The sequence below is a fragment of the Engraulis encrasicolus genome, chromosome 6 (assembly GCF_034702125.1).
Source record: "Engraulis encrasicolus isolate BLACKSEA-1 chromosome 6, IST_EnEncr_1.0, whole genome shotgun sequence".
NCBI classification, from domain to species: domain Eukaryota; kingdom Metazoa; phylum Chordata; class Actinopteri; order Clupeiformes; family Engraulidae; genus Engraulis; species Engraulis encrasicolus.
Genome location: NC_085862.1, coordinates 6,457,752 through 6,469,399, shown reverse-complemented (window position 1 = coordinate 6,469,399; position 11,648 = coordinate 6,457,752). Strand labels below are relative to the sequence as shown.

Here is an 11,648-nt window from a genome sequence, read left to right as displayed (position 1 = left end):
GTGTGGCGCTTGACAGTTATCCTCCTTATCTGAAGACGTCGTTGTGTTTACAAGCTATTTACAGTGTAGACGCCTGGAGTTAGCCTGTCAGATTCTGGGTAGGTTTATTCCTAGGAAACTTTTTTTTTTTTTTTAAGTGTCCTCCTACTGTACGATCTACCAATACTGCCTCCGCGATCGACTGGTCGACCGCGATCGACCTATTGAGCACCCCTGAGGTAGGCTGTGTGTGTGTGCGTGTGCGTGTGCGTGTGTGTGTGTGTGTGTGTGTGCGTGTGCGTGTGTGTGTCAGCTGCCATTGCTGTCTTTCTCTCTTCATCTGTTTCTTGTTCTCTCATTTAGTCAGGTTCATTAAGTTTGGATTTTTTAAAGGTATATTGTGTAAACAATCAGAAAACTATATATTTTTGAAAAATACATTATCTAAGCAATTAGAAAACCAATGTTTCCCTTTGCACAGGTGTCTGCATGGTGGCCATCTTGGATTTTTCAAAATGTACGGTGGGCTTGACACGACACGCATGTACTTGTAGATACTATTTATATAAATCACCAGTTCAAATAAATTAATGTGGTAGTAAAATGTTTGTGAACATTAAATGTAGGTTTAGCGGTTAAAATGTTCTAGCTTATTCAGAAGCTGAGAAATTACAAAATATAGAGTTTTCGGACACCATGCAGACACCTGTGCAAATGGAAACATTGGTTTTCTCCAAAAAATCATAATGAACCTGACTAAGAAGTTTACATGAGCTCAAAACTGCCTCTTGCTTGATGTTGAAAAGTAAAGTATAGCTAGCGATCATCAGACAGTAAACCCAGATTAATGTAATGCTCGGAGAAAGCCACAATATATAGCTACAGTATGGTAAGCTATGAAATGGCATCAGACTCAAAGTAAATTATTTTGCTTCCTGCCATGGCGGGCATAAGAGGGAAACAAGGTCCTACCTGAGTTCAGCTAGCTTCTATCACTCAAAATGATACAATTTAAAGACATTAACTTCAGAGTTAGGCTATTATCTGCCATCACCAATGTCAGGCAAGTCTGTTTATTCCGCTGGGAGGTTGGAGAGCTGTCTTTGCTAAGTAGTTGCTTGTGAATGATCTCTTGCTGACTACCAAGCTAGCCTCTTAAGCTTAGGGACTTTATTTTAAGGTTTTGCACAACGTCAACTTTAATGGTTCCTGTGTCCGCATACTTTGACCTATCATGGAAGTGACTGGTGCCATTTGAAAGTAGAGACTCTGTAGAATCTACAGGAAGTGACAGAAAGATTTTGAACCCCTGGCTACTGGCATGGCATTGGTAGCATTTAGGAGTGCCCAGTTGGTAAGTCAAGGTTAGTATTTAATCTCCATGGATGCAAGTCATAAATCAGAAATGCCTAACTGATTTTTGTACTTCTGACAGTGAATCCAGGTAATTCATCTAGGGCATGTTGGTCAAAGAGGTAAGCTAGTTTCTATGGTTGCTTACAACTAAATTCTTTAAAGGTTGGGTAATTACAGCAATCTCAGAGGAGAAGTAATCAACACTTTCACTTTTGTTTCTGTTCTATGTAGAGAAAATCACATAAAATCATCTTTTGGGAAGATTTATTGTTGGCCTCTGATTAGATCTAGCTATGATGTGAGTGACCATTGTCACATGTCAAAAGAAACTACAAAAACTGTCTCAATGCAAAGATTGATAAAACAAACAAACATGGCTCCTCTTAAGGAGATTGCGGTAAATGCTAATTTCTCATATGATTAAAAAAGTGCTGTATCACGACGAGATGCAACCGAAGACAGTAGGATCAATGATTAACTAAGATGAAGCATCAGCTCTGTAAATTTATCATAGACCCAGGACATCAAAGATGGACCATGGTCTTTGGACAAAGTTTTATTTTATTGTACTGTTTTTTTTCAGTCAAAGGAACAATCAGCTCCATTGCAAGTGTCTTTATAGGCGAGTACATTTAGGGTTTGACCCCAAAAAAATTGATACAAAAGGTTTTTTTTATGGATTCAATTACTATTGGACCTGCTAAACGACATACTAAAAATCTAGTAAAATCTGACTTTGGGAAATGAGTTTTTTTCAACATGGCTGCCATAGGCTTATTATAAGGGTCAAGAGACACTCCAGGTGAATAGGCCAAAAAATGTAGCTTGCCGATATCACCATGAAACTTAATCCGGTGATTACTCACATATTTGTGAGAAAAAAATGTATTGCAAGTTTTCTGAAATGTTATGTTTTAATATGGTAATTGGACTATATCTAATTAAATATGCATTAAATTTCAAAATGCAAAACCTCAAAATCTGAAAAAGCCAAGCTCAAAATTACTCTTTTATTTTGTTTCTTGTAAGCCAGAAGATATCTTCAGAAGAGATAATGGACATCTCTTTTTGTTTTGTAGTAAATCTAAAAATCTTTGTGCAGACACACCAGCTAGCATTTTTTTTTTCAAAACATGATTATTTAACATCTCTCTTAGATAAATAATTGAGTTTTATGTGTCTCAAGTTCTTCCAGACATTCTTTGAGTCTGGTGGTATCATTGTTAGCATGTATCAAGGGCAAGGTCAGCTGTCCTCAAATCATAGCCTCTCCACAGAGGTGTCCTAAGGGCTGGTGCTGGGACTCCTATTTGCCATGTACACCACATCACTGGGCCATGTCATCTGTTCTCACAGCTTCTCATACTACTGTTACACCGATGAGGCACAGTTACTTTGTGCCAGATGACTCCACGGTCACACACATTTCCGCTTGCCTCTCTGAACTATCCACAAGTATGAAGGAATGCAACCTTCAGTTGAGCCTCGCCCAAATGCACTGCTGATGATCCCAGCCAAAGATTTAGGTTTCCATGATATCGAGCTCAATATGGATTCTGCTACTGTTGCCTCAAATAAGGCCACAAGAAATCTAGGTGTCATCGTTGATGACCATCTATCATTCTCTGACCACATAGCCTCAGTTTCCCAGTCATGTCCTCTTTCTCATGCCCTAATTGAATACAAGGCCCTGGCCCTTGCCTATGACGCTACAACAGGCCCTACTCTGGCTTACCTGAAAGCTATGCTAAAGCCCTATGTCCTTTCAGGACATTGTCTGTCTCCAGTACCAACCGTTTCACCTTGCCCTCTACTTACACATGTAGTGGCTCCTGCCTATTCAGTTCAGCTGCTGAAAGACCCAAAATACCTAGTGACACCATGATTCATCACTGATGATGTGCCCTGACAAACAGCACATGGATATTATCATCAGTAGTGTCTTTATCCACCCAAACAGCACTCCAAACAAACAGATTCTGAAAACATGTTAGTTCATGCCAATGTAATTATCATGTAGTAACCTTTATTTTTAAAAACTTTGATCTTGAAAATGACACCTTTCCTGAAGTCAGATTTTCCTAGATTTTAGTATGTTATTAAGGACACTTAGAGGTAACAAAATCAGTTGAAAAACCTTTTGTATCAATTTTTTTGGGGTTAGGTCTTTTTTTTGCATAGATGTACTCGCCTATTAAGGGTCGCATGGTTCAAGCAGCTTTCGTTGATGCTTGCTATGGCACAGTCTTCACCAAGGAGGTGAGGTGTTGTTCTAATGGATGTCACAGAATTTGCCTTTTTGAATTGTTGAAGGGGTATACCACTATTTTGGAGCTTAATACAGTTAAAACCGTTGGCTGGGGTTTATAAAGGTGGTAAACAATGTTCCCTCTAATTTTTTCGGTGCCTGAGCAAATGCACTATATCACTGAGCAGAGCCAATAACCTTGGTGAGCGGGTCGGACCTCCCATCCCCCTCCATTTTAGGGGTAACATTGATGCTTCATAATATGTTGATTATATTGTCATTCACTATAGTGAATATTACAAAATCCGTTAAGTAATGTTTCCAAATCTTGATTATTACTTAATCATCAACCCACCAACATCAATATATTGTAGGCTAGGCCTACATTTGTAAGATGTTGGAAAGAAAGTAGGGTGACATCAGCTAAAGTGGGCCATCAGCCAAAGTGGGCCGCTTAAGGTTTCGAGGTCCCAGAGCCTATGGAAATGAGAGCCAATGTCTAAAAAGGATATTAAATTGTTGCCATAAGTGTGCTTGACAAGTAACACTTAATTTGATTGTTTTTTGGTTGTTATTGTGGAAGGGGCAGTAATTCAAATGTTGTTTGCGCGAAGAAACTGCATGGTAAGTAGGTTGGCATGTCAAATCTGGCTGAATATTATAAGGATCATATAGTTATTTTAAAACATGCCTACAGATTAAAAAAAAATGCTCATGTTATCAGTCTTGGTTGTATAAATCAGATCAAATAGTGGTAGTCTGATATATTAACTTAATTTAAGAAAAAAAGGTTTATTTTGGTGGCCCAAATGACTTTAACCCCCTATGGTAAAGTGGGCCTCGCGTCTTCAGCTAAAGTGGGCCGCCATTATAACTAATGGGTGTTTGCTGTTGTTTGGAGATAGCTAGCTGGAGATAGCTATGTTTGTGTACACTTTCGAAAAAAAGATGAGGCAAGATGGCAGGTGAAATGAAATTAATATATATGAAAAGATAGGAGACAGAAAAAGTGAAAAAATTGGATGAACATTGTCCAGAGACATGTGGCTGTACAGCATTGTGTTTTAGCTTCGAAAGTAATGATGAATTATTTACTTTTTCTCTTTTTTTATTTAACCGGCCCACTTAACCTGATAAGGTGGCCCACTTTGACTGAAGCTGCCCATTCAAAAAAAGTAGCCTTCACAAAAAGCCTAAATCCATCTCTGTATAATGGATAGAAGACAAGTTCTAGCTCTCCTAGAGCTCTATCGTGAATCTGATATGAATGTTGATAACGGTGTCGAGCATCTGGACCGATTTTAATGGATGCCTGTCATAGCTTTGACGGTGACCAGACAACGTTGTAACAGCTGTCACTCGCAGCCTAATCTACGGCGTTCGGTTGTGTTAAAGGTCAAAATTCAACCGAACGCCGTAGATTAGGCTGCGAGTGACAGCTGTTACAACGTTGTCTGGTCACCGTTTTAAAGATCAGCATTCGAAGCGCGGCGTATAAGCGCTCTGTCTGATCAAGTAGCTGGAGGCGCAATGCTGATTGTAAGCAGAAGTCCGCGTCTAGTGTGATCGCTTAAACTGCTGTAAGATTGATGTTTCATATCTAAAGAATATGTTTTATTTCGATTGGATGTTATAAAGCTACAATGAGTGGAAATTTCGGACAACAATCAACTGCCTCTCCACACAAATTTGCCGCCTTGTTTTACCTGCGCTGCATGGATTTGCTCTGCGCTGAGGACGTGAGAGCAGTGCGCAATTGCGCAGTCGCGCAGCTTAGAGGGAACATTGGTGGTTAAGTGTCTTATTTTTCATGCTAAGCGTTGTCTTGCTTTAAGACAAGTTAAAAGAGGGAATATGTCGCTAAGCTAGTGAAAGTCAATGGATCCGTGTAGCATGTAGCATGCTGGTACACTGAAAACGATATTCATGATATCATGTTTTCTTTATAGTTTAGAACAATAAAATTGAGAGATAAAGACGGGAAGATCCTGCCTTTTGTTATCAGTGACATCATGGGATTGGAAGATGCAGAGGCAGCTGGGGCTCGTACTGATGACCTTGTGCTGGCTTTGGAGGGTCATCTCAAAGATGGATACTCTGTAAGACACACAAAGTGTTTTGAACAGTAGTTTCTAAATGAAATAATAACAATTATGTCCTTAATTCCCTGTGTGATGAGTCTTCTACTATCCTCTGTGTTATTCAGTTTAACCCTGAAGGCTCTCTGCAAAAAGAGGACGCATTCTACAACAGTTGCCCGACCCTGAACGATAAAGTCCACTGCCTGGTCAGTGTCTTACCTGGAGACAAAATTGGCGTGATGAATGGTGACCAGGTCCATACTGTCATCCAAAAACTCCGGGAAATCAGACTGAAAGCCACTGCACTGAGTATGCACTGCATATCCTCTTATTAATTCACTATAGGGATGCAAATTATCGATTAATTCATTAATCATTAGTTGATAGCCTTATCAATCGACTTACGATTAATTGATAAGTGGCGTTTTCCCCCCGAAATCTCAATGTTTCTCTAAAAAAAATCTAAAAGTTTTATTAGAATTTGAGATAAAATACCACATTTAAATTAATTCTATTTCAATTCTTTAATCCAAAGGTGATTTAACCCTATTCAGACTGGGCTTTTTTGGCATTCCTGGGCCTTGGGGTGGGGGGGTGGGGGGGGACCCCCCCCCCCCCCCCCTCCCCCCCTCATAACTCATGAACGGAATACGGTATGACCACCAAACTTTGGGGAGATGATCTACATATGGACATCTATGAATGACATAATTTTTGTGTCATTATCTGGTATTATGACGTCATTATGACATCATCTGATTATAATGCCCAAAATCTCGCCATAATGTATTTTTATGATTATATGCTTCAGACCACTTTAATGATCACAACGTTGTCTGATGCTAATGGAAATAACAAAAAAATATGAAAAAGGAACAATAATGAGACTTAGATCAGTGATTTTCGGTCAGACATACCTGTCAGAAAACCGTTGCCATGGCAACGTAAAAGATTATAAACAAAATCTTTTGGTACTAAACTGTAGCCAGCAAAATTGTAGGAAAAGTCACCAAGTTTCGTAGTCATAGCTTAAGTTGTTAAGGAATTATACGACATCAAAGTTGGTGCGGGCACTTTTAGCCCCCCCCCAGTCTGGATAGGGTTAAATATTCCCACTATTCACAACCAGTGTTGCCAGATTGGGCGGGTGCCCGCCCAATTGGGCTACTTGGGATGAGCATCGGCGGGCAAAAACGGGAAAAATTGGCCATTTGGCGTTTTTTTAAGACGTTTTGGGCCCATAGAAGTCAATGTAATTTGTTGAATTTGGGCGGAATTTAGCGCATTTTGGTGGTTTTTGAGAACCTTTTGGGCGGGATTTGGTCACACACATCTGGCAACACTGTTCACACCCCTCTTCACACACACTCATCACATGCCCATTTCACCTGGGTCTCTTGTAGGTCGAATTGTCGATTAATTGCGATTAATGTTTTTTAATCGATTAACACATTGATCGATTAAAGTTAATCGTTTGCATCCCTAATTCACTATCAATCATGTTTCAAAAAATAATTTAATGAAGCATTTGAGTTCTGAAAATGTGTCTCGTTGATATATGTTAAGAAAGACATTTTAGACATAAATGAAAGAACTCTGTACTTCCTGTAGAAATCCCTCAAGTTATTTTGATGACAATGGTGGATAAAGCCTGTCCTGAAGTCAACAAAGACCTGAAAATGATCTACAGGAGCAAGAAGATCAAAGAAAAGGTGTGTGTGTGTGTGTGTGTGTGTGTGTGCGCGCGCGCGTGTGTGTGAATGCGTTTGTGTGTACACTTCTACTTGGATTGTGAGTGAGCTCTGACTGTTTCAAGAGTTCTGACCCCATTTAGTATCCCCAGAGACCCGGGTTCGAAGCCACATGGTGCAGCTCTTCTCCCATTCCAGTTTTTTTGGATGCATCTTATTTTGAAAGCTGGTTGATTTTTTGAAGTATTGAAAATAAAAAATTATCACATGTCACATATAGCTAAAATAACCCATCTGTGTGCGTGTGTGCGTGTGTGTGTGTGTGCGCGTGTGTGTGAGTGTGTTCGTTCAGATGCTGTTGTGCGAGAACAAGCTGGGTGTCCCCATGAACTTCATTTACCCGGTGAAGAACTACCATGAGGAGGGGGAGCTGAGCAACGATGTAGACACTCTGCTTCTCTATGCTCTCAAGAACATCCTCCAATTTGCCAACGACCATGTGGAATATCACATGGACAACTGAAGTCATTAAGAGAAAAGACTGTGTGAAAACTTGGTAACACTTAACAATAAATACCCCCAAAAAAGCTTTATAAACGCTTTATAAATAATGAACTAATTATCAACAAAATGTTTACAAATGTTTATACATGGGCAAGAAATACTATGTGAACACAACAGACACGGCACAGTCCTATCGGTCCTGGAAGTTTATCCTCTAAAGACCAGAAGGTATGAAACCACATACAACTCACACAGTAGACGTTGATTTCCACTCCACTGTGATGACATAGTTTGGTTCTTACTCATTTACAAACATTTGTAAATGCTTTGTTAAATGTTAATTATAATGAAATGCTAATAAAGTGTTTATTAATCTTTTTTGGGTAGTTATTGTAAAGTGTTACCGAAAACTACATTTACAGCACATATACAGCAGAGAAAACATACACATGCAGTACATTCATATCAAGTTTTTGATGTAGATTATTTTCACTACTGTATACATTATGCAATCACTGTCAGGTTAAATAATCCTGTCAATGAAAGCTGTAATGATTGATCTGAATAAGAGGCACACACACACACACACACACACACACACACACACACACACACACACACACACATGTGCGTTGCTTCTGTCAAGACGCAGCATCACTTTGCCCTGTGGGCATAGTCAGGTCTTCAAAGCACTACAAATGGGTACTGCACCTCAGCCCTTGAACTTGAACCGAGCCAGAATCTCACAGCAGAACTGGCAAAATACAGTATGTCTCTCCTTTTACAGGAAATGCCTGTAAAAGTGTTTCACCATTTGAGCTAGTCTAAACCTTTCAACACACACCCTAGTTCTATCCCATAGAATATTGTGTTTTAAATCCTACTTCCTTCTGCTATCCTTTTACTAAAATCATTCCCCGAATCCTCTTGGCATTGTGAGAATAATTCTCTAATATCATGATCAAACTCCTCAAATGAATGATGTAGTGCTCAATCCAACTTGTAACTAAAAAAATCATGGAAATGCACATTTGTGTGAGTGATTAATTTAGAGATTCATTTGTAAAGTGTTCAGCCCCGTGTACATCGAAGGCGAACTAAGTGACCTGCGCAGCGGAAGTCATTGTTTCTCTATGGAGGGAAGGTGAATAAAGCTACCAGAGCAAATTCGCCAGGAGCAAAGCTTCTTGAGCGACCAATTTTGACCATTAAACTCAACCAAGCCATTAAACTAGACCAAGCTATTAAATTCGCTATGACGCGGTTCGGCAAAGAACAATTGGAACGTTCATATCGAGGAATGTCCCAAGCTGTCAAGGCAGAGCCGTTATGTGATTAGCTGAAAGAAACATGTCAGTGCAGCATCCAGAGCGAATAAAACAAATTCATGGTGAAACTTCTTCAACCACCCCAGCTACCTGGGTCGCGTAGATAAGGGAGCGCCTGATGTACACGGGCCATTATAGTTAATGTATTGCACAGAGTGAGACTGTAAAGAAGGAGATGTGTATGTGTGTAAGCCTATGTAATAATTGCTTTTTAAACTATAAAAAGAGTTGTTTACTGAACCTGTGGGGGTTGTTTTTCTTCCCCCAATGGAAGTGGGGGTGGTGCTACTGCACCTAAACAACAATCAGAACAGACCAAAAGCTGACAAACACTGGCATTCAAATTGGATCATCACAGCAGACAGGTAAGATGGATAAGACTGATGTATACTGTAGGTACTGAACTATTTTAAACTGACTTTAATATAGACACCATAACTCAGGTAGGCCCTTTCTTGAACTACCTCCAGTACATGTCCGTAGGGGTTTTAATCTTGGATTCTGGACCAGACCATCCTTCTTGGCAACACCAGACTGGCATAGAATACACAGCTTCCAGTTAGTGGGCTCCAGGGCTTGACACCTTGTGTCTTGTTCACCTTGATGCTACTCACTCATGATTAGAACCTGATCAAACAGCAAACAAAACTACCACCCTTACACTCCACCACCATCACCAGCACCAGTTAGTGACAGCTAGTATGGGCATTAACAATATCAATAACACCAATGTATTACTTAATTTGTCACTGTGTCTTGTAGTTAGGGTGACCATCTGTCCGGACTATCTAACCTACCGTCCTTGCGCCGTACCCATTGGAGAAAACAATCAAGTTGGCGTTCTACACAGTAGGCCGATATCAGGGCACAGCACTGACATCTTACCTCAGACTAACTCAGCTGCCAACAACAGTTTTAGTTGTACAACAAGATGTTTTGGGAAGGATTTTCGCATTTCCTTACACCTACCTCCTCACTCCAATAAAGGAGTCATCAGTAGCCTACCACAAACTTAACATTGTAGGCTATCAAGAGACGGTAGAGGTTACGATAGACAATTCTTCCATTGTTTTTTTTACGTGTATATTGGGTAGTCATCATGCATGCACGGGTATAATAAGCTGCAATTTATTTGATTTACTTTACTCAAAGTTAAGGTTAGGAGTGTGTTTCTCAGCAGTGTTTTAAAACGAGAGGCGACTGCATCAGCATGCGTTGCCAATGCAAGAAAAAATAGGAGACAGAGTAGACAATAACATAGCTGCCTTATTTAACTTTCATACAGTCAGTTAATGTGCTTCACGTAGAGACTAGACCGCAAATAACACAAATTCCGTGCAGATTTCCCCGACTTAAGGCTACAGCAATACAGTTAATTTGCAGTGCAAAGTCTGGAGTAAAATCCGGAGTAACATGGCGGTCGCAGATATCGCAAACACGGCCGTCTGTCAGTCTAGTTTGTGTCAATAACGTTACCTCGCATCTCAAGGCCATAAGCACAAGGCGAGTACGAAAGGAGAGACAAACAGAGGGACGCACGGACATTGTAAACAGGTCGTAAAAATGGTGGGCTTGACAGACATGCATCTACTTGTAAATACGATACATCAATACCCTGACCCTGGAACTGTAGCAATGTTCTAGCTTATTCAGAAGCTGATAATTCACAAAGAAAAAAAAAAATCGGACGCCATTTTGAAAAATTGAAGATGCCCGCCATTCAGACATCTGTGGAAATGCAAACATTGTTTTTCTGATTGCTTATACAATATACTTTTTAAAAATATTGCAGACTTCAGTTGCAAAACCCCCTAACTCCATTTCTGAAGACCTGCACTTCTATATTTTTAGAGAACCCCGTTGTTGGTTTGGTGTACATTCATGTACTTGATAATACATATAAATAGTTATGTTACATAAATAAAAAAAATAAAAATGCAATTTTGATAGCCTTCTATTAAATAAAAATGAATTAAGATTCTTTTCTGAAAAGGCACTTAGGGGGGTTTGCATCTGAACTCTTCATATAGTTTTCCAACTGTCCAAAAAAACCCAGCAAAAATATATAATGAACTTGACTAATTCTTTCACTCTTCACTGTCACAACCCTGAACTCAACCCCTAACACACGTTCCTGTTCTAGCGTCTATCTCATTCTTCGTCCATCTCTCCTTTTGGTTATCATTTTCTATCCCTTAATGTCTGAATTATCCCTCTCTCTGATTCTATCTCCCATTCTCTCTCCACTCTCTTAATTTTTTGCTGTCTGTTTCTCCATCCCCTTCTTTTTTCCCTCTCACCCTGTTTCTCCATCCCCTTCTTTTTTCCCTCTCACCCTGTTCGAGTGTGTGAATATTCCATAGTCAGGTTACCATTTCCACAGCACTTCCACACTGTCTGAGTGGATTTACACACTGATAATTGAGAGAGGAATGGAATGGGAAGGGGGGATATAGATTGA

The 11,648-nt window shown here is 39.8% G+C and overlaps 1 protein-coding gene across 1 annotated transcript; it reads left to right on the top strand.

The window, feature by feature from the left end:
- The first annotated feature begins 3,516 nt into the window (after window positions 1–3,516).
- On the top strand, window positions 3,517–7,878 carry LOC134450525 (interferon-induced protein 44-like). Its single transcript, XM_063200365.1, has 5 exons — window positions 3,517–3,594; window positions 5,533–5,682; window positions 5,790–5,973; window positions 7,276–7,376; window positions 7,708–7,878. Exons 1-5 carry the CDS (start codon window positions 3,517–3,519, stop codon window positions 7,876–7,878), a joined length of 684 nt encoding a protein of 227 aa, XP_063056435.1.
- The last annotated feature ends 3,770 nt before the right edge of the window (window positions 7,879–11,648 follow it).